Below are 23,630 nucleotides of genomic sequence, written 5' to 3' on the forward strand. Positions count from 1 at the left end.
AGGTTTTGAGATTGTTCAGGTGTGTGTGTGTGTGACTTGTTGCAATAACCTCTCCCTCCCTAAAACCTTGTCAAAAATACACAGAAAAGGCGCATTGGTGCTCGTGACCTACTACACCCGACACTGTACCTTTTTAGAAAAAAATCTCAATACTGTACAGTAGCTCAGGAGTACTTTTGTAGTTTTTTTTCCTTTTTTTTTTTTTTTTTTTTTTTACAGATACAGCAAATATCCAATCAAACGAGAGGGGAAACAAGCAGCAGAACATAATTCATCTGCTCATAAGGTTTTAAAGTATATACAGGTTATTTTTTTTTCTTTTACATGTTTCACTTTCATTACAAAAACAGTATCTAAGTCCACCATTTCTTACTTTGTACAGTACTAACATTGAATCAAATCTGGTTGAGGGGCAGTCATGAGGATGAGGAACAAAAGCAGAAGAGAAGAGGACTCAAGGGGAAACCGTTGGGGTTTGAGGAGGCAGGATTTTCTTAAACCGCTGCAGCCCAAAACAACTTTATCGACCTCTTCTCCACGTCACAGTTCATAAACAAGGCTGTAATATATGTACACGCGCAACCTCTTAATCTTGGCCAGCTTCAAACGGGGGCACGATACGCCTTCAACAGCCAGCCGATTGGACGCCGACAGCTCGTCCGGGGGGAGGCAGGGAAATCGGGATAAGGAAGGTGAGCACATTCATAGGACATGGAGGGTGGAGCGGTGGCCCATGGGTGCAAGGATTTGTTCTGCGGATCTGGCCTTTTTTTTTTTGCAGAAAAAAAAATGCGACCAAACCCGCCGTCAGTGTCACCCACTCCCCAAAACACTGATGAGGTTTAATTCCAACCTATAATTCCTGTCAAAAACAACAACAAAAAACTAACAACTAGGAAAGCTGTCAAAATCAAACTGCATTTAACGCACCCTCTCACCCACCTATCATATAAAATGTATTCTATATATATATGAATTGTTGCAGTCGCTGTAAAATGTACATTGCTGTGAAAACTGTCCAGAAAACAATTCCTGTATCAGAAGATATGTTGATGCTTGTATGATGATCCACTCAGGGGAGGAAAAAACAATAAATTCAGAAATAAAATATACTTACTCTCTGCAATATAGATACAATTATGACATGATGGTATTTGAGGAGGAAAACAAAACAATAAAAAAAGTACATTGTGTCAACTTTAATTTTTAGCCACATTTAAAATCTTAAAAATATTCATAAAAAGGCAAAATTCTCAGTCCCCAAAAATATTGTGTCATAGACCAAGGAAGAAATATCTTCAACCTGAAACACTGCCCTTCCACCTTTTTGTACACAATTGGCAAAAATATATAGATATATATTAACAGCAATAACTTACCATTGTTTTAATTTATTCATTTGACTTCTAAGATTTATGTTGCATCTCCCATAGGAAGGAAGCTTCAGTTCTTATTTATACATCACAAAAATATTTAAATAAAAAATAAAAACTTCTAAAACCCCAAAAGCAGTAGTCCCGCCTCGCTCTCCTTTCATGGCAGTTTGTCGTTTGGGGAAAACTGATCAGAGCATCAGGACAGAGAGACAGCACGGAGTCAAGGCTACATATGGTCTAAACTGTTGTGGTTAATGTTCGTTCCAAGCTCCTGGTTGTTGTTATTGTTATTGTTGCTGCTGTTATTATTCCCACCCAACATGTCCGACTGCCCCCCCGGCCCGCCGTGCATCCCCGTCATCCCACTCAGCTGCGACATGATGGAGTTCTGCTCCGAGCTGAACTGACCGGGATCTGATCCACCCGGCTGCTGCTGCTGCTGCTGCTGCGACAGCCCTTGCTGTTGGGGTTGTGGGGGCTGGGGTGGGGCCATGCTTGGGTGATGTTGACCTAGATGGCCGGGGTGGGGCGAGCCAGTCTGGGTCTGCGGGGAGATCCGGTGAGGCGAGGGCTGCGGCTGGGAGGAGGGCTGCATGCGCGGGGACGGGCTGGAGTGCGGCGGCTGCGACTGCGGCCGCGGCGAGGGTTGAGGCGACCTGACCTGACTGCTGAGCGACCCTGCTGGGCCGAGTCCTCCTTGTCCTTGCAGGTGCGGGTGGGGGGACTGCACCATCTGCTGTTGGGGACTCATAGGACTGCTGTGCTGGGCCGGGGAGCCCCCGCCGAGATGCTGCTGCTGCTGCTGCAGGAGCCTCTGGTGGATGTTCTGGTGAAGCATGCCTTGGGACGTCTGCGGCAATGGCGGCCCTCCACCTACTCCAACACCACCTTGCTGTTGCTGCCCCTGCCCTGGTCCGCCTTGTCCTGGCTGTAGCGGAGGCCCTACTGGTCCTCCCGCGCCTCCACCTGGCCCTCCGTCTTGTCCTTGAAGCCCACCCATTGAATTTTGCTGCTGCTGTTGTTGCTGCTGCTGCATCTGCATCTGATGCTGGAGCCTTTGATGGAGCGCTGCAGCTACTTGTGACATGGAGTTGGAGTAGCCTTGCCCACCCTGCGGTGCTCCCTGCTGCTGCTGCTGGGGACCCCCTACACCTCCGCCGCCAGGTTGGGGTTGTGAAGAGGGGGGTATCCCTGGCTGTCCTTGGCCAGGCTGCATAAAACCTTGCTGGCCTTGCTGCTGCTGGAGTCCTTGAGGTTGCTGGAACTGCCCATGGTTTCCCATCTGTTGTTGTTGCTGCTGCTGCTGCTGTTGTTGTTGTCGTTGCTGTTGCTGCTGCAGCAGGTGTCGTCTCATCAACAGCTCTCTGAACTGTGGAGTCATATTGGTAATGTTGCCTTGTTGTCCTGCTTGCATTGCTCCCTGTTGCTGTTGCTGCTGCTGTTGTTGCAATGCAGCCATTTGCTGTTGCTGTAGATTGCCAGGCAACATCGGCCGCTGTTGCTGCTGCTGCTGCTGCTGCTGCTGCTGCTGCTGCAACTGCTGAAGCTGAGTCATAGTAGGCATATTCCCTCCCCCTGCTCCAACTTGAGCCATGTTCATCCCTGGCTGGCTCACATTAACCTGCTGTTGTCCATCCATGTTAGCGAGCTGGTTAGCCCCAGGCCCTCCGACACCAGGCAGCACTCCAGCAGCCCCTTGGAACCGTACACCTCCAGGGCCCCCTTGTGGCAGCCCTCCTGCTCCTCCTGGGCCACCCTGACCACCTTGATATCTGGCTGCTCTCTGCCTGATAAAGGCAGCCATGAGGGTTGGGTTGGAACGAAGGATGTTGAGGACTTGCTGCTGTTGAAGGGGTGAGCTTGGAGAGCGCAGTGTCCTCAGGAGGTCTTGTAGTGCTCCCTGGGGAAGATTTCCTGATGCAGCTGCAGCTGCGATAGAATTGGGTGCCCCTGCTGCCCCTCCCGGTACACCCATCACTTGCATCAGCCCGCGGTTTCCTGGTTGCGGCTGCTGCTGATTCATTTGCTGCTGCTGACCCACTACAGGCTGCGGTGCCATGTGACCCATCATGCCGGGCCTTTGTTGTGGGTTCATGGCTGGACCGCCAGGCCCCCACTGCTGGTTTGCTTGCTGAAGTTGTCCACCGCCTCCCTGCTGGACTTGCTGGAGTTGTTGCTGAACTTGAGGTGGCAACTGCGACTGAGGGCCACCTTGCTGCATCCCTGCCAGCATTCCCTGTTGCTGTGGGTCTAACATAGTCCTGCCAACAACTCCCTGAGTCTGGGAGGACATGCCCTGGGCCCCAATGTGGGGCATGCCCATCTGGGCCTGGGTGTTCTGGTGGTGGGCATGTGGGGGTATCATGCCCCCCTGTCCCAAGCCACGTATCTGGGCTTGAGCCTGTGCCATCTGTCTCTGGGTCTCTGCGAGGCGTTGGATTTTTAGAGCAGTCTCCACAGCAGCCAGAGGGGGCCCTTGCTGCTGGCCTTGAACAGGCATGGACCCCTGGCCCTGGTTGGGTTGTTGTTGCTGCTGCGGTGGGGTGGCTGGACCCATGCCAGGTTTGCCCAGGGACTGATGGAGAGGGGAAGCCCCAGGCGGCCTGGGGTTGTACGGAGGCAACGGGTGCTGCTGCTGCTGCTGGACATTGGGAGGCTGCTGCTGGAGCTGAGGCACCATCTGCTGCTGAGGAGAGTTCATCATCCCCCCTCCACCTGCTCCACCCACCGACTGAAACTGATGCAAATGGTGTTGTTGGGCCATGGTACCACCTTGCTGCTGAACTTGCTGTTGCTGGCCCGGTGTTCCCATTCCTCCCATTCCGCCCATCCCAACTCCTTGCTGCTGAGAATGGACGGGCATGTTCACCTGGGTGGGTGTCTGTGGGGTTGGAGGCTGCGTGCCGATAGATGTAGGCGTACCAGGAGCAGTCCCTCCATTGTTGGGTCCTGGAGAAGGCAGGCCATTGCCACCGGGAGCTCCTCCAGGCGCGGGCTGGCCCACTCTCTGCATGCTGGCCATCCTCCTTCGTAGCATCTGGGCTTGCTGGAGTCTGTGCTGCAGCTGCTGCTGGCGGAGCTTGTGCTTGATGTTCAGGCAGAACGGAACCGGGCACTTGTTCTCCTGACAGTGCTTAGCGTGGTAGCAACACAAGGCGATAAGCTGCTTGCAGATGGGGCAGCCACCGTTGGTTTTTCTCTTGCAGCTTTTTGTGTGCTGAACAACGCGCTTCATCTTCTGGCAGGACGGCAGAGAGCAGTTTGCGTTTCGACACTGGCAGGCGTGGACGAGGGACTGGATGCAGCGCTGGATGCTGAGGCGGCGAGAGTCTCCAGGGCTCTGAGTGGCTGCGGCAGCCTGGTTGTTGCTCTCATCATCTAAACCGAGGCCTAACTTCTCCATCTTGTGCACATGAGTCTTAGTAGCGTAACATGTGATGCAGAGGTCGTAATCCTGTGAGGAAGGGTATAAATTATAGTTGTTTAGACATGATACGTAGCAGATTCTATATTAACATTATAAGTCTAATGAAATGTTTATTTTTGTCATTACTACCGTACGAACTACCTTCCTCCAACTCACCTCACAGACAGTACAGTGGTAACGAGTCTCCACGTGGTGCTTGCACTCATTACAAGTGTAAACGAAGCGGTCCTGGCTTTGGTTATGCAACTCCACTAACATGCACATGGAGCTCCACATGGACCTCCTCAGTGAGCTGAACTCCAGGTGTTTGTCACGGGCCAATGTCAGGAAAGCATCGCGGCCGTCCATGAGGTCACACGCCATCAGGGGATCCGGGTCTGAAATAGGGGGCAATGCATTTCCCATGGGTGCCGCGCTCAGTCGGATCACAAAGAACACCTAGAAGAGGAAACAGAGGGGGAACAGATGGGGGACATGTAAAATGTGCTCTTTTAATACCAAATTTAGCTTTTTTCCCCCCAGTCTACACATTCCACTACTTCTGTTTCTTGCGTACGAATGATATGGTGCATGCATTTAAATAAGTACGAGCGATTCATAGGTACAAAATTTAAAAAGTCATACCTCTTTGTGTTTTTCCATAGTGGCATAGAGTTTCTGCGAAAGGTCATTGGAGACATTGGGCATCCCCGGCTTCTTCTTATTGGCCCGGCTCAGGCTGCTCTTGTTCTTACTCGTCTTCTTGTTGTTCTTCTTCTTTGCATTTTTACTGTCACCTTTTGTTTCCTGCACAAGAAAGAAGGGGAATATCAGTATCACCTTAAAAAAAGCTCAAGCAATCTCATGGTGCTGAAACTGTTCTTCATGACGCCAACCTTCTTTCTCCTTCACCCCTCTCCCACACAGCAAAATAAATACTGAATGTATGAACTCATTAATAGGCCGCAGCATTCTTACATCAATACTCTCATTGGACGTGTTGTTCTCCTCCCTTTTCCTCTCCTCCTCCTCCTGGTCCAGCTCTTTGATGCTCTCCTCCAACACATTAGGCCAAAAGTCTCCCTCAAAGTAAGGTAACTCCTTTGCACTGGTCAAACGATCCTCTGTTGCTTGCTTGAAGACATCCTATTGGGGTAGAAATAATTACAGTTAGTGTTTTACAAGGATGCTTTCCAAATCAGTCATTCCCATCAGCCCTACCGTCACATGCATGTACACTGGAGTTAATCTTCATTGCTGTGCCACACACACACACACACACACACACACACACACACACACACACCTCAATCTAAAACAATAAATTAAAATACAATTCCCCCAACACATACAGGAATAAAGACAAATGCTGCCTCCCTACCTTGAAATCGTGCACTATCCGCTCTGCCAAAGCTTTGTCGAGCATCTTCTTGTACCACTCTTGGAGGCGTTTGGGCTTTGGGATCTTCTGGTCTGCAGGGTGACAGTGGAAGATGTAGTCGTCTCCTTCACTCGGTGGGCAGGCCCAGATGTGCCCGTTGGTGTAGCTGAAGAGGACATAAGAGAGGCCGTACACAATAAGTTAATTCATTTGCAGATTTAAGTAAACTTTGTGATGGGACATGTCAGATATCAATTAACATTTGCATACCTCATGACCAAAAATAAATCATCCATGAGCAGCAGCACTCACCCCAACTTCCTGACATATTCCAAGTAGCCGATGAGGACTTCATGGTAGACTGCTGTTCTTAGACCGCGAGGCCGGAAGAAGTGAACACTGTCCAGGTAGGAGATGTAAACTCGCCTGAGTGGGTGAAAGAGAAACATGTTGTAATATACAACTGATCTTGCCAACAATAAATCCATATACAAGAATAAAAAAAGACGGCACTTATACAGTTCCTGATATCGGGATGTCCTTACCTCTGGTTGGGCTGAGGGCAGTCGGATCCGTACTCTTGAACATGCATACCAAAGAAGCAGACGTCCGCTCCGTCAATGTCCTCAAATGCAAAAAGGGCTTTTGTCCTGTATGGAAAAGACTCGGACATCTCTCCACTGTCCACGAATCTGGAGACAAAAACATAAAGTATCTAAACTTACTGATTGTAAAATAGAACAACAGAGAATATATCCACATTAATAACATATTAGCAGTTACTCTGCACCGCGCTCACTCAAGTCAAACAGAAAATACTTCATTTAATTTTGATTTGATAAATAAAAAAAAGAAAAAGAAAAATTCTAAATGAATCTATCTGCATGAATTCTGATTACAAACACATTTCTTCCACATATCACATAAAACTCTGTAAAAAAAACAAAACAACAATCACGTTTTATGATTAATGGTGACACAGGTTGAACTTTTTGCAAAGTCTGTTTATATATTTGACACACAAATGTGGTTGTAAGCAGCAAACTAGACCAGAATCTCAAACTCCGTTGTGTCTTGTTCTTGTACCTGGACTTCATGCCTGGTTTGACCTCCACCACTTTGTCAGAGACGTGGACGACGCGAATGAAGACTTCTCCAGCGCCGGCGTGGGTATGATGCTTCAGGAACTCATTCACCCTCATCTCTAAGTAACTGCCCAACTTTGTCTGGGGCAACCCTGAATTGGGGAGAGCAAACAATTGTATTTATTTAGCTGCTAAAACAGCAAGGGGAGAAATAAGCTGTGAGAAATTTGATATAGTATTGTGTTTTTTCCGGATATATACAGTACATCAGTACATCAGTTCAGTACATCAGTGTTCAAAGATATCACAGCATGTAAAGAACATATGGATGAAATGAATAGACGCATTGCCGCTTACTTTTTGCAGAATACTTGTTCTCTTTCCTGGTCTTGTTTGTCTTCTTTAAGCAGCCATCACATACAAAACTATCGTGGGACAAGGTTGAGTCATTTTAATTACATTCAAAATATAATTAGCAAAAGGCATGAGGACTTTCACATGAATCTTGAGGAATACTGGAATTAGAAGTTGCTGCTCACCCCGATGGCCAGATTGTTTCATGATGCAAGACACAGATCTGATGCATCCTGCGCCCACAGTCCATACATTCAACAAGCCTGCAAGAAGAGACAGAGATGAAGATACAAATTACATTCTTACGTCCCTGAAATGTAATGTTTGATGAATGGCAGACAGTTAACTTACAGTTCAGGGTCCAGTGAGTCATTCTTCTTCTTCTCAAACTGATCCTTGTTTATTGATCTGAAATTAATTAGGAGGGAGTATGAAAACATGCAGAAGAGGAAATTGTCAATATGCACTGAGGCTGAACTGAAATATTCTAAAGCTTCATTCATAACATTGACGTATTAATGCTGCACAGCTTTTTTTTCAAATTCAAATCTAGTATTTTTGCCTAGTTGCAGATAAAGACTAGTCTACAGAGTCAATAGACAATTTTTTTCAGGGCGCTAAAACTTTTCTGTGCAGCCACTCTGAGTGCTTCTAGTTGGAAATCTCTGAACTTCTCAGTAAGGGAACTGGCGTCGTCACTGGTGATGTATGTATATATATGTATATGTATGTATGTGTGTGTATGTATGTGTGTGTATGTATATGTGTGTATGTATATATATATATATATATATATATATATATATATATATATATATATATATATATATATATATATATATATATATATATATCTTCAATCCATATTTGTTGCTGTCAGTCAATAAACTGTGACTGCACATAAAGGGAGGCACACACCTGTATTAAACAAAATAGTGTAGCAGCGGCTAACTACACAGTAAATTATATCTACATTTATCATTTTTTTCTCATTACATCATAAAATATGAATTTTATTCAAAACTCAATAGAAGCTTCCCTTAAAAACAGCAGAGTCGGCAGAAAATATTAAAAAAAACACGTAGCTATTACTACTCTCAGGAATGTGGCTGAAAGATGATCATATTTCAAACAGAAACAATCATTTTTAACTTGAGTTATCTGGCTTGTTGAATAGACTAATACTCACGTCTGCGTCTGGGTGGGGTCGTCGCCCAAGGAAACCGTCTCTCCCTGGATCTCGTTGAAACACTTCTCGCAAAAGTGGTACCTGTTAGCAACAAGCCCAAATGTTGGTGAACTACACCATTCCCCGCAGCACAGTCAATCACAGACAGCGCACGGGAGGGCAGTCACCCATTGGTACAGGACATGGGCAAGGCAGGGTGCCACAAGCGTTACAGGCAGCAAGTGGGAGCGCAGGACAGCAGGAAGTCGTCATCGCAACAGCCAGTCATGATTTTGAGGGGTGAGGGGGCGGTGAGGGGATGGGGGATGGTTTGGAAGCGCATGGTTGTTAAAGACAAAAGCAAGCCAATGTTGAGATCACAGCCATTGGAAGGGAGGACACAGGTCAAATGGAGCAAGGACGAGACGAACATCCAAGACAACCCGCAGCAGAGAGCCGAGGCAACGCGCAGATTAGCAATTTAGACTTAAGAGGCTGGGCAACAACAACCACCATCACCGCTAACAGAGCAGGAGCAGAATTAACAGGAGCTCAAGGTGATGTGGCAACGGGACATCATACAGACACCGAACAAATAAGCACAGACGACTGTTCATTCATACGAGCGGTTCATTTTAAAGTCGGCCCTTTCACATTCCTATAAGGTTTTTATGGGTGTGTGAAATCCGACATGAAGAATAAAAATAAAAAAATCTGAAAGGAACGGACCACCGTGTTGCAAAAAACAAACAAAAGTAGGATGTTTGCATTATTGCTGCTTCTTCCTCAAAGACGATGCCCATAAAATGTTATGCAAAAGCACAAATGGCACCAGTAAAAACTAGATATTTTTGGAGAAAAAAAAATGCTTGAAAAAGCATTCTGCACTAAAATGTTATTTATAGATCAGTTTAATGACAACAAAAACAACTTAAAGAATGTGAGAAAATAGGACCGACTGTTAAAACGCCAGTGCTTTAGGCACCACATGAAGGCATAAAACCGGGGAACATGAAGTGAAGAGAAGCGTTTGAGGAACCAAAATGAATCAGAGGAACACTAATCTGACTCAGGAGACTTCAGTTCAATATACGCTTTCATTATTGGTAGTCTCATTCCCCAAGTCATCTCAATTATAATCCCTTCCTCTTTTACTGAGCCATCCATCCATCAAGTTATCCCTCCACCCTTTATACATGTGCATTTCACTCCCTCCATACCTGTTCTGGTAGCTGAAGTAAGCAGCATCTCTGGGAATAGTGCACAGCTGTTTTCCGTAGCAGCACAATGTCTGAGGAGAGAACTCCAGCTGATGGACAGAAACAAAAATAAACGGGTTAAAGAACATAGTAATCACTTAACTTCAGTCACACCCACCTCATCGGATAAAGGGTAGTTTACATTAACTGGTACTGCATATGATACAATTAAAGGGAACTTAACGTCAAACAAGACTTGAAGTGGAACCGTGTCGCTATAATATGATTTTCATGTTTCCATTCTACAAATTATTGATGTCTGAATAAATGATTGTAAGGAAAATGTTATATTTTTATGGTTACACATATTGCTTGGGATGTGAACATTGCAAAGTATGTGATAAAATAAAATTATGATTATACATATATATATTTATTAACATCCCACATTAAAGCTGTGAAACCTAAACCAGTCACTGGAGTGGAGTTCAACCAATTTCAGTTTGGCTTAGTTTTGTAAAAAGGTAATTACAGCTACTGTAACGTTGAGGGCTACTTTGCTTTGCGCCTTTGTCAGGAGCAACCCTTCGTGCAGCCTCTCATAATAAGAGCCAATCATATTGTTATTTGCCTGTAAAACCCAAAAATAGCTGAATCTAAGGAGGACTGAAATATGATATGGCGTTGGTATGCCCAAGCCAAATTTAGCTATGAACCCGCTTCACTGCTTCCTTTTCCAGATATGAATTATGGGAGTAAATTTCTACATCTGAAACATATTCACAACCTTTATACGCGCCACCTTATCCAGACTTAAAGTTGTAATTTCTATAGCTCATCGGAAGACACAGAAGGAAAAAAAGTTTGATTCAAAACTTAAACTTATTGGTGCCATCACTGTGCTGCACGCAACTTTTTCTAGACTAAATATAGAGGGAGAGTCCCCACAAAATAAAGAAGTGACAAATGTAATGGCATATATAAAAAGGCAAATCAGCCGATGTTGAATAATACATTTGTAATAATAATACATTTCCAATTCAACCCATCTAGTCTTTAATCCAGCACTCTGTCTCACCTTCCTCCCACAACAGTAGCCAAGGCTCTGCATGACAGGATCAATCTCCTGCTCAAACACCTCAGCCAGCTTGGAGCAGTACTTGTAGACCCTGGATGTTTTGCGGTTGTACAGCCAGGCGTTGTTGAACATCACCCAGATGTCATCCACATACTGCCAGGGTTCCTGGTACTGACCTACAACCAAAACACAAAGCAGGGGATGGTGGAATGAAAAAAAACAACTAAAAAGACTTTCCAAACTACACATAGTTGGCTTATTATTACATGCCAGAAAGCTACATATTGTGTCAAATGAAATAGATACAGAAGACTGTCATTTGTAAAACAGCATGACAAATGCAATGCGATGGGGCGGGGCGGACAAAATGTTTGTCTTTACATTTCTTACTCACATAAACACACTTCTACAAAGCCATCCAAAATGTGATTAATCTTTAGTTGTGCTCCATTATATTTCCCAGTTATGACCACAGCATGTCTTGTCTGTACCAACCTGTGTCCAGCTTTCGTTTGATAGTGGACAAGTCCATGGGGTTCTTCACAATATCAAAGTAGTCCTGAAAGAACACAACGGGCATGTTTTAAATTGTGCAGTTATAACTTTTCGCCTAGTTTTATGTGGCATGCACACAAGTAAAGCCAGACGCATGGAAACTACATCCTGGTAAATACAGCACAAGCAACAGCAGTCAAGAGATTAAGAGATGTTGGATTTGCTCACAAATTCTCACAAAGTTAGGGAACTACCACCAAAGACGGTAAAGACTAAGCCGGTGAGGAGAAGAACACAGTGACATGGTGAACACTGACAGCACCGTTTATACAAAGCACAGGAACAAATACATCTCAACCTCAGCGGGATACTTACGGGTATGCACAGCAGTTGTGGGTCTACAGGCATTCTGAAGGGCAGAGACTCTGGATCTTGTCTGTAGAGAGATTCGAGTGTGGGCATCAAGGCCTGACGAAGCTCCTCTGGCTTGAAGACTAGGATGAAACAGAAATAAGAGCGGTGAAGGGGATGAAAGAGTAAGCATAACACGTCCATTTTACACTGCTTCATATAAAAGTAGATGTTCAAAAGGAAGCCTAAGCGTATAAGATCAGAAATAAACTATGAACTTAAATCATCCTCACTCTTCTTTTTCACTGGGGCCTGTGTTGAAGACGAGTCCGACGTCTCCTCTTCGTCCTTCACCTCCTTCTTTACCTCCGGTTTCCTGTCTTCCATCTTGACGCTCACCGACGGCATCGTCGTTGATGCATCCATGGGAACACCTTTACCTCCCTCTGCAGAACACTCCTCCTTTTTCATCTCCGATTTCATAGGCTTTTCCTCTATTTTCATGTTACTGAGCTTTCCTCCTTTGGAGCAGCTGCCGGTGTCGCTCTCGTCCTCATCATCCTGCTGCTTGACCTCCATCTTGGGGTCGAGGTTGGTAGTTGAAGCATTCGACTGTGGCTGCTGGGAAGAAGTGTCCAGGCTGCTAACAGAGGCTGGAGTATGGGCCTGACTGTCTGCTGGAAATGAACCCTTTTGGGACAACTAGAAAGAGAGAGAGAGCGAAAGAAAAGCCGAAGATTAATATATATTGTTGTTGATTACTGCTACATGATCAATAGACTCTGTGGAATAAAGTAAATTGGTCTTAAAATGAAATGGCCTGAAGCGTTCAAGTATCTAAAAGGCTAAATCCCACTGACCGGAGTGCGCGGCAGCTGAGCACCATGCGGCGTTGAACTGGAACCCAACCCAGGGTGAGACGGAGTGGTCGAACCAGAGGACCCCATGTGCTGCTGCTGGAGAGGCTTGTTGGAGCCGGGGCCCTGGCCAAGCTGGTTCTGCTGGGGGGCTGAAGGTGGACCCAGCTGTGATGCATTAGGGGTGTGTGGCTGTGGGGTCTGGGACCCCGCTAGTCTGGGGGGTGTTTGGTGAGGAGTAGGAGACCGACTGTGAGCAGGGGAGGGTGAGCCACGCATGGCCGCCAAGTGGGGGATGGAGTTGGGTTGCTGGCTTGCGTTAGGTGGAGTCATCGAGGCAGCAGAGGCTCCAACAGAGTTGGGACCTCCTCCACCCACGCTCTGAGGACCCATGGGCCCCACTGAGGAGACACCACTGAGTCCACCGGCAGACCCTGGCTGTGCTAGAGGGCTAGCCACTGGAAGAGAGGGAGGAGTGCCCATCTGTGTTTTAGGAAAAGAAGAGAGAGATAAAGGTGACGAGCCGGGTCACAGATGAGAATAGTGCACAGAAAGTAGTTCAATTAAAAAGGTATCAAGCATGTTTGACATGAGAAGTTATTTAACTTAAGTCCTCAAGTGTATCATTTTAGGCATCTTTTACTGCAGGCACTGTTAAACCTGTTTTATTTTAGCATCTACAATACTTAAGTGTTAGGAAGTACACTATTAAATACTCTGCTGCATAAAAAAGATAATTCTCTGTATCCTTTGAATATCTATTCTTCTTTACAGCAGTATTGTATTATAATCTCTGTGTGAAAGGGGCTTCTGACTAACGAGAACATGACTTTAGGCCACCTTACCTGTGCCATGCCTGTCTGTGCTCCAGGTTGGGCCATCCCAGACTGAGGTGTCCCAACACCTGGCCCTGATCCAGGAAACTGTCCCTGGGACAGATACTGGTTCTGCAGCTGGTTGACATTAGGCTGCCCCATCCTGGGACCGGCCATTGCCATCTAGAGGTATCAAAGGGCACGAGCAGGGATTAAAAAAATGCCTATGCAACTTTTTCTATCAAATCATTTGACTGGTAAAAGCAGCATTTTTGTAATCTTGTTTTTTAACAATTCATTTTCCGCCTATTCAGAGTGGCAATGCTTAAGATTTCCTTCCTGGTGGATATCAAATTTCTATTTGAGTGTAAAGAATGGAATTGTGCTGAAGGGTTTCGTAGTCTGGAGTATTTTTGTTTACACGTGAGCTTTGTGTTTATGGGCACATTAAAATCAAAACTGTGTGATAATTTGGGTGTGTTCAGTACTGACCTGGTTCGCAGATGCTCCAATGGGGAGAGGAGGCGTGGACCTCTGGCCCATAGACTGCATCCCCATCTGATTGAACTGATTCATACCTGACAGAGCACAGAGACTGTTAATGGTGCCCTGGCCACAATGCAGTGACAACTCCAGGACAAAGAATAGCCCGAGTAAACCATTTTTGGTGAAAATCTTGCAATCCTGTTTCTGTCTCTTTGACTTAAAACAAAATGTTTCTCTGGTACAACAAATGAAAGTTTCCTGGTTCCCAGTTGTTCTTTACCTGGGCCTTGCATCCTATTGACCATCTGATTTGGTCCAGCTGGTCGCACCATTGATGGGTCATGGAGGGGACCGTCTGTAAAAACAGGAAAATTAGATTTAGAAGATCGTTACAAAAGTAAGAGGAAAACCTCTCAGTCTCATGTTGAACATTCTCCAATCAGGTAGGACAACTGTCCAACAAACAGGTCTGTTCTGTCACTTTTTAAATCTGTTGGCGGCACCCTTGGTTCAATAGACAACACAGCCTATATCTTCAAAATGTACTTAATTGAGTCCTTACGTTGTACTCAATGCTCTAAAAAGACGACATCGAGGACAAACAATATGATACAAACATCCCTGCAGTGGCAAACTACAGGGATGTTTGTTTTAAACCTCAAAACACGAGGTCAGAGATTTAAAACAAGGCTGAATTGTTACATGTTGAACATTAGCTCATCAAAGTCCACATATGCTGCAGGTCCACTCACTTGGAGGCAGTCCAGTGGGGGGGTGACCCATGCCGGCAGGACCGAGGCCCAAACCCTGCTTCTGGAGCCGGGTCCTCCTCTTCTCCTCCAACTCCTTCTGAATCTTATAGATCTTCTCCGCTAGCAGGTGGTAGTACTCAGCCTGTCAAAAAGAGGGTAATAAAATAAGGAAAATGTGGCGAGGGGATAAACTTCTCCAACATTGAGGAGCTCTTTGAAAATCTACGGTGCAAATAACACTACTAAATTGTTTTTGAGGACCTCTGACAGCAACAGTATGACAAACAGGAGATGCTGCTGCAGTAAACTTGAAGTAATTCATAAGTCAAGCTCATACGCTATGGGGGTTTCTTACCTAGGTCTAAAAACTGTGAATTTCTTTACTTTTGAGTGGCTGGCTTCAGCTGCAAAATGACAGGAAAACTTCCCAGCAGTCTCTCCCTTCTTTTCTGTAACACACTGAGTAAAGAAGAGAGAGCAACTTACTCTACTGTTGGCCGACTCATACATGTCTCCCTCAACCTTTCTGGCATAGGCCACCAGGTTCTCCATTCGGCGGTCCTTGAGAGCAGCGGGATCTGGAGTCGGAAAGATGGCCTGAACACTGTGGGTGTGACAAGAGCAAAAAGAGGAGAATAGGAAGTGAAACATTGAACGTAACCCCGGTCTCAGTAAAAAGTATTGCTTCAAAACAAAGATGACAATTTTTATCTAATTTACGTGTGGTTACCTTCGTTGGTCGCCGCTGCATAGTTCTAGCACCGGTGCTTATTGTGGTTAACGTTACTGTTCGTCAGCAATAAATGTCCTTATTTCAGTTCTATACATTACATTTTACCATTGAACGTGTAAAATTAAAAACATCCCACAATGAACATCTCATACATCCTGTCACCCGAAATAACTTGATCTACTTATAGAGGGATTTACAACATGGTATGCAGGTATATCAAAGTGTGATGAAAGACCATAGTTAAAACAAGACGCATAGCAAAGCAAAGTGAGATTCAGAAATGACAGGTCTTGTGCCTTTATCAGAAGGAGAGTTTAAGCAGAAGCAGCAGATCCATGACCGAAATGTCCAAGACCCGCAATGAATATCTTGTCATGCTCCAATAGTGTTACAGTGTCTATGAGTTGCATTTACTGTCGCTGAAGAGGAATACAAATATTTATGTACAACATTGCCTCTCTGCCAGCGTTTATGATGGACTTGCTAATGTTACTCACAGTTATGTGTGAGAGGCACAAACTGGAGCAACAGTCAGCCAGCTTAACTGAACTTCTTTTTTTTTTTAAGTCCAAGCATCTATTACCATCTACACTCGCGCATTGTTGAAAAAGAAAAAAAACACTTGTAGAGACACGATACGACAACAGGAATGTGATTAAATGCATAGTGCAAAGAAAAGGTGTGGAGCTCCTCTTTAATACTTACAGTTTGTGTACCAGGTGGTTCCGTAGGTCCTGCGTGATGTCTTCATGCCAGGTTTTCCTCATGCCTGAGGAAGAGGGAGGGCCTGCTGTGGGCATGGACCCGACCCCACTGGCATCATTTAACAGACTGGGAGAGATAAGAAGGCATCATTTTATTGATCAACGTCTTCAAAAATAAAAACACATCGTTGCGTGTGCCCTGGTCAGTTGTAGCCATGATAGGTACTTCTAATTACAATATCCACCGGACAAGATGCCTGTGTGACCCCTTACCCTTGGCTGTTCACATTGAGGTGCATCATGGTATCCTGCAGCAGGCTGGATTGCTGGCTCTGAGGGGAAGCTCCCACACCTCCATTGACTCCCATAGGATTTGCACCTACACAGGAAAGGACGGGACCTCATAAGTTTGCATTACTTTTGTTTCCCTACTAATAATAAACACGGTTATATGCTGCTATATATTGCTCTTGGACACGTAACCCCATAATGTCTTCAAACTACATGGCATTAAAAGCATATTCTCGCGGTGCTTATCCGACTGCATCTATGGAGCTACGCTATGTTTTTATCTAGAGCTCTTTGAAAGAAACTTTTGGCAGGAACTTTTAAGAGTTCCTTCTGGCTATACCTGACTACTATCAAGTCTTTCTGAAAATAAATAAATAAAATAATCCCTTCCTGGACTGGAAAAAGGCTAAACAATCAGTGCTATCAGAATCCGGGAAAAGTAAATCTTTCTGCAGAGTGAAGCAAGTGAACTGACCCATTGGGTTCAGAGGCCTCATGCCAGTCGGGCCTTGCAAACCTTGGTTGGACATATTGGGCTGGGCAGTCGGAGCCTGGATCTGGTTGCCCTGGTAGGTGAGGCCCAGGGCTGCGTAGGCTCTTTCTATGGAGCTGGGGTCAATCTGGCTCGGCGGGTTGAGGTTGGGAGTACTTGGTTGGCCCCCGGGTACTGCCCCAAGAGAGCTGCCCAGACCTGCAGCGGCTGCACCGAGTAGAGCTGTGAGGACATAAGAGGAGAGTGTTAATAATACATCTGATCTGCGCCACAGACTATTGAAAAAACTCAGCATAAGACAACTATGGGACTGAATATTTATACCAAAAACTCAGCCAATCAAAATATTATCATTTGGTTCACTATGGATTATGTTTAGCTCCAATCAAGGACAGAGTGAAGCCAGGCAATATTGTCTTTCTATAGCAACATATTTGCAAAATCCCATGAATACAATTGATGATAATATAGCAATAACACAATAGGACAACAACATTTTAGCGTACAATGTAGTATGACGAAAGGAATTTATAACGTTATTTGGTCAGATACAGACACTCACACTGCGGGTTCCTCTTGTCTCCAGCATTCTTCAGTGGCAGGCAGACAGGACAATCATGCCGCGTGCAGTTCTTCCAATGGGAGATGATCTGCCTTGATGATGCACAGTGAGGAACTAAGGATGAAAATGGGCAGAAACACAGGCAGAGTTTAGAAAAACAGAGGTATATAAGGGCGGGGGAATGGGCAGGACAACAAAAACAACAGAAAGTGAGGTTGTGGAAAAAAACAAATGAATTAAATGAACCTAGAGATGCCTGCCTGTGACCTTAAAACGGCTGACATAGAAAATTGTTAGAAAGATAACTTGATGCCGGTGTAATTTCATCCATTTATTGCTACCCAAAACAAAACTATAAACATACTTACAGGTACGGTCTGTGTAGCCAGAACCATATATATGGATTATGCCTCCTGCATTGTTTGCCTAAGAGCTTTACCTTTGCTTTGGGTGAACTTCCTTCATTATGAGGAGCACAGCCAGTGTAGTTAATTTCTCTCAGCTCATCAACCTTAGATATCAAGTCAGTGTCAACACTCTGAACCTCGTCTCTGAGCATGCACAGTGGCATCTGTCCAATACAGAGCTAGAACAAAACAATCAGTGCTGTTTCACAAAAACCTATACTGGCCATGTCAATCGCGAGGAAAGGAATATACGGTCAACATTTCTTAACTGGATGGATAAAGGATGCTCATGATCTCATTGTGTTTGTTGATTATGATGTAAAAGACACAATAACTATTATTCTTCATAACACAAATGTATCTGTTACAAGCGTCCTTGCCAAACATAGGAACATATCATGACTATCCCCTAAGTGCAGGGGCATGCAGCATCCCTTCAACTTACCCTGACAGGACTTGCCAGCCTGGCAGTGAGTCATGTGGTTGAGGACGTTCTTCATAGTGCGACAGTGAGGCAGATTGCACTGCCGGACTTCCCCGTTGGCCTGCTCCCGCCGCTGGCACTTGTGTGCATGAAGCAGGAGTACCAGTTGCTGCTGGATCAGCTTGCGCTTCTCAGGGTCAGCCGTGGGTGGTGCTCCGGCAGCAGCAGACGCTGCCGAAACCTGGGCGCCGGGACCAACCAGACCTGCCTGAGCGTTGGGCAGCATCCCCGGGGCTCCTCCCACAGGTGCGCCTGAGGGACCGCCCACACCCGTTTGTGATTGCTGGGAGCCCTGGTGAGAAAAGAAGGTGGGTGGGAATAAGAAGGGGTGATGTGGATGAGACAAGGGCAGTAAATAGATGAGACATAGGGAGAGGGACGGTAGAAGGTACAATTGAGTAGGGAGAGGAAGAACAGTCGAAGAACAGCAGCGATGGCATTTAAATTTCAATAAGAAGTAAGTAAGTTAGGTGAAAAGAAACAAGGAACCCAGAGCAGCACAGTGGTGCAGCGGGTAAAAGTCAGGACGGAAGCGAGGAAAGACAAGAGAATCATTTTGAGCTGATACTTAAATCTGCCAACTTAAAAGTTAAATAATTATAGTAAAACTCATACTTTCATCTGACACAAACATTTTTCCAAAGTTTACATTTGTTCCTTACCATGGCGGCCATTCCTTGCATGGGCTGGTTCTTCTTGTCCACATTGAACTGGGCCAGGCTGTTGCCCAGAGGACCTTTGTTCTGGAGCTGAGGGCCCAGCCCTGCGCCTCCCAGACCTTGATTCCCCTGCCCTGTATATGCACCTCCAAAAGGGCCCCCTGGGTTCCCCATCATCCCCATCTAGGAATACAAATGGAGAACATGGAGACAGGGGATTAGTGAAAACGATGAAGAGATATGAAGATTAGAATAGAGTGAAGTGGAATACTTCAGGCATTAACTTTGTTGGAACCACATTTCACATACCTTATTAATGACTGCATTTTAACTGTACATGCAACATTATTTTGTATTCTACCATTTTGCAACATAATAATCTTCCAGTGTTTCCCAAAGATCTCTGATCTTGAGCAGGACCTGTGAACATGTCTTTACACTACAACACTTTTAAAGAAAAGGTTTCCATCTCCCAAAAAAACACATGTTTTCCACTAGAGCTTCCTACTGCTCAAGTGCCATTAAGTTAACCTCTACTGAAAATTGAAAATGTACTTCGAGATTAGTTAACCAGATTAACGCATCAAGTAATGTGTAATTAAATGCAAACCAAAACTTAACATTGATATAAGTAACGGTAGTAGCAAGTAGAGTGTAAAAGTAATCCGACATGAATACGTCCTCTTTTTTACCTGCACGTTGAATGAGTTATTTGAATTTTAGCTTAAATCAGTGATCCATTCCTCATCCCTACCCAAGTCTCTTTCCCCTTGTTCCCCCTTTAGAGGGTCCACAGCATTTTTTTTTAACTTTTCTATACCTAAACTGAAAACCCTCTCACTGCTTTTGATCTCTATGGCTAACACCCGTGTCTCCACCACCTTTATTCAGCAGCAGAAGCAGCGGCAGCCTTTCACTGCAAATGTCACTCTTGTGAGACTGTCAATCGAGGAAGAGCAGTTTTCTTCAACTACAACTCCAAGTATAAGCCTGAATTAATCCATGTTTCTGTTTAAAAAGTAAGGTTTTGGGCAAGAATAACATGTTTTGAACATGAACTAGAATATAATGTGAGTTCCACAAACACTGTGTTCTTAAATGTGTACTTGAAGTACAGGCTTCTAAATTTCACCCCAAATGGCATTTACAACCTTCTTATTATTTCTTAATTCCATAAAACCTAATTGAAAGAGTGCCTACCTTGTTCATTGCTCCCGGTTGCTGGCCTCTCATCCCGGCCTGGCCCCCAGCTCCCTGCTGCTGTAAGGTCTCAGCCAACAGGTTGCTGTTGCCACCCATCCCCTGATTCCCGAAGCTCATCCTGGGGGAGCCATTCATCACCTGGCTCCCAATCATGCCTGGCTGCTGCTGTCCATTATTGCCTTTCTGCTGCGCTCCCATCATGGCCCTGTTCATGCCACCCATCATTCCAGCTGCCGCATTCTGTTGCTGCTGCATCATGTTGGCCTGCTGCTGAGGAGAAAGATGCTGCTGCTGCCCCTGGCCCATCATCTGCGGAGGCCCCTGGCCAGGAGATGCCTTCATGTTCGCCAAGTGTTGCCCCATGGCGCTGGGGCCTCCTGGGCTGCCCATGGCTCCTTGGTGCCCTTGTTGGGTCGAGGTGGGTGCCCCTGAACGCAAAAGCTCTGACAGTTGTTTGTGCTTGGCCACCGCATCCTGACCTCCGCCAAGTCCAAGTCCCATTCCTCCTGCCCCTCCACTGCCTCCTCCAGAACCCAGCCCAGCAGGTCCCCCTCCCAGAGTAGTGTGCAACTGGCTGAGGTCCCCACCATTAACCAGGCCGGATTCATTAGAGCTGATGAGCTCGTCTGGGAGATCATGCTCCAAGTCAAACAATGAGCCGAAATCTAAAATGGAGCAGAGAAGAAAAGTTTAGGTGGGGAGAGTCAATGAGATGGGAGACAAAGCAGTGAAAGGTGAATGGAAGATTCTTTTGTAAAGGTCCACAGCCATGTTAACTGGTATAATCCTTAATTTTTCAGCATGACAGAGCATGACTGACATGTAAAAAAAACAAAAAAAACAATAAAAGCTGCTTTGAGGTGTTTCGACAACACCATCAAGCGTAAGACAACTGAGCACTAAACTTTAATTGACATCCAGAAGAACTTGTGCATGTCGCGCTGCATGCACAAACATTAATGCAAACACACATGTCCACATGGCCTGCACTCATAGAGAATCTTTTACCAGTAAAGTGATTCAACATGTTGCAAAGACAGGTTTGTAGAGACAAGGTGACAAATGGATGTAGAAGTAACAACACAAAATGGAGCCATGTTGGTGGAGACGCACACTCACTGTGTCAATCTGTATCCAGAGTTCAACAGCAAACAGCTCAGGCAATCAAACAAAATACATGTTGCCCCCCTCCACAACACCCCTTTTTTCTCTCTTTCTTAAAAAAGGACAAAATCTAATTTAGTCTTAATTGTCACATTTGGTTGTCATTTGCCATTGTTTCATTTTAATGAATTGTGACTGGGCTAACATGTGATTGATCTACAACAACAATAATAATAATAATCTGCAGTTGCATCTTAATGATTCATGAGCTAAATCTGAAAATTTACAAATCTGTTATAACGAGCAAACATTATTTACAAACTGCTTTTTGGTGGTAGAAGTAATAATTTCTCCATCAATCTTTTGAAATGGTCATATGCTTATATTTCTCAACTTCACTGTGAACACTGCATGGTAGTGTCACAAACAATATTAGGAGACAATCAATCGAGGTGCAATAAATTGCACCCCTTATAATCAGATCCCTTACTTGACAGCGCACACAGTATAGCATGCACGGTAACATAAATGTTAGCTACGTCTGAATTATTTAACCGTAAATGTCCCTTTGCACAGATGCTGACTGCCTGGAAAGACAACTTTAGTTTAGTGGACAGCCCAATATGCAGCTGTTCATTTCCAAAATAAATTATCATGTAATTAAAATGATTATTGTACGTTTAAAGCAGCATTTTCTTGCTAACTCGACTCGGTGGTTAATATCGCAGTGGCAGGACATGGCGCTGTCCATGCTCCACAGTTTGGCTCTCGGGCCACTATTCCAGCTGCTGTCACACGCCATCCACAAAAAAACAAACCAACAATGGCAATCGGAGTTTAACAATCAGTCGGACATTTGGGCCTAAACGTGTCCCTCACACAAGGAAAGCCTCCCAACCATCGACACCCTCTGCTTTGCAGAACAGTATCAACGGTGGCTGACGTTAGTTGGGGAAAGGTCCGAGTTATGATGGGGCAACACAACAGATCGCTTTGGACGCGTGAAGCCTTGAAAACTAAAATAACAGAACAGGGGTAGCTGTAGCTGGCTGTCAATGTGGCACAACTATAAAACACCAACAACTTTATCATAAGTTGGCTTGGCAGTGAGTTTATGATCCACCCGGCTACAGTAGCCATTAGACCCGGGACCGTCAGTTGAGGACCCGCATTCAGCTAGCTAGCCTAATGCTAACACAGCTACCTCCGGCTAAAATGGCTGTTAGCATACATGCTAGCTCCTCTTCACGTCCGACACACACTCACTACCAGTGAGCTAACGCTAGCGAGCTACGACAAAAACAGAAGAGTAATCCCGCGTCTTCCTGCTCCCTCAAGTTATCCCAAGCCACCAAAAAACAACTAACTTAACGAATAACGGCGTAACAAATGATATCTTATCACAATACTCACCATTTCCATCGCTGGCGGACGCGGAAAGTGCCGGAGACGAGAGTTTAGGCCTCTTGGCTGAAGGCGGGCCAGAGTCCAGAACGTTCTCGGCCATATTTTTTCGAAATAAAAATATATAAAGTATCCACAATTGCAGACGTTTTCACGCCCTTAGAAGCTCGTTCCTTTTCGTTTCCAATATTGCGACTTTTCCCCCTCCTTTTGGGGGACTAAGAGGGGGAAAGTCCCGTGTACAAATTACTCCTCTTTCCCTGGGTTCGCCTCTCGATTTCAGCCTCGGCGTATATCAACCCCCCTCCCTCGTCGGATTTTTTGTTCTTTATAAATTTCTGCCAGCGGAGTAGGAGGGGGTCGGTGAAAGTAAAGAGGGAGACACACGCAGCGGCTTCCCTCTTAACTTACACAGCCTCTTTGAATGTATATAAACTGTCCCCCATCTTCCATGGTTGCATCCGTCATTTCTACCTCCTTTCCAGCGGAGTCTGGATGGAGACAATGTCGGGCAGTAAAGGCTTGTTTGCCTGCGAAGTGATGGTTGTGCTGCTGGTGGCAGCGGGTAAGGATGAACAGATGCAAATAAAAAAAATTAAGCTGACAAATTTGCAGCTGCAATGGTGGATAAAGTATAATGCTTGTTTGTTGGCATTGCATGTAACAAATGTAAAAAAAATGTAATAAAAGTTTTTATTATGAAATTCATCCATGTAACAACCTGAACTTGCATCTGCCTTTTTGGTAAGGTTTAGCAAAGATTAAAGTTGGATTACATTCAAC

The 23,630-nt window shown here is 45.2% G+C and overlaps 1 protein-coding gene across 3 annotated transcripts; it reads right to left on the reverse strand.

Annotated features, from left to right (window-relative positions):
* Positions 1-1,184: 1,184 nt before the first annotated feature.
* Positions 1,185-23,316, reverse strand: ep300a (E1A binding protein p300 a). Of its 3 annotated transcripts, none has more exons than XM_068582559.1 (31): positions 22,857-23,316; positions 20,337-21,004; positions 19,140-19,319; positions 18,439-18,769; positions 17,587-17,700; positions 17,007-17,246; positions 16,514-16,619; positions 16,242-16,367; positions 15,290-15,407; positions 14,804-14,945; positions 14,332-14,406; positions 14,058-14,143; positions 13,596-13,748; positions 12,754-13,233; positions 12,187-12,595; positions 11,918-12,036; positions 11,543-11,606; positions 11,048-11,223; positions 9,991-10,079; positions 8,792-8,872; positions 7,954-8,010; positions 7,788-7,865; positions 7,606-7,673; positions 7,250-7,400; positions 6,709-6,855; positions 6,476-6,589; positions 6,164-6,329; positions 5,761-5,928; positions 5,428-5,589; positions 4,960-5,241; positions 1,185-4,830 (listed from the first exon to the last, which is right to left on the reverse strand). In XM_068582559.1, the coding sequence occupies exons 1-31, from the start codon at positions 22,948-22,950 to the stop codon at positions 1,603-1,605; spliced, it is 8,472 nt and encodes a 2,823-aa protein (XP_068438660.1). In that variant the 5' UTR covers positions 22,951-23,316; the 3' UTR covers positions 1,185-1,602. The 3 variants fall into 3 exon arrangements, with proteins under 3 accessions (XP_068438660.1, XP_068438661.1, XP_068438659.1); XM_068582560.1 differs by having other exon boundaries at positions 17,049-17,246; positions 17,581-17,700; XM_068582558.1 differs by having other exon boundaries at positions 17,581-17,700.
* Between the last annotated feature and the right edge of the window lie 314 nt (positions 23,317-23,630).

The sequence above is a fragment of the Clinocottus analis genome, unplaced genomic scaffold (assembly GCF_023055335.1).
Source record: "Clinocottus analis isolate CAN_PGR_092001 unplaced genomic scaffold, fCliAna1.0.p SCAF_19, whole genome shotgun sequence".
NCBI lineage: Eukaryota > Metazoa > Chordata > Actinopteri > Perciformes > Cottidae > Clinocottus > Clinocottus analis.

Excerpts from the sequence above, each read along its gene's own strand:
- ep300a (XM_068582558.1), bottom strand. The coding sequence starts at position 22,950 with ATGGCCGAGAACGTTCTGGACTCTGGCCCGCCTTCAGCCAAGAGGCCT. Across the intron at positions 17,247-17,580 it reads GAGGAACCCGCAGTGTGAGT|CTCTACTCGGTGCAGCCGCT; the intron begins GTCTGTATCTGA and ends ATGTCCTCACAG. Across the intron at positions 11,224-11,542 it reads CAAACGAAAGCTGGACACAG|GTCAGTACCAGGAACCCTGG; the intron begins GTTGGTACAGAC and ends TTTTGGTTGTAG.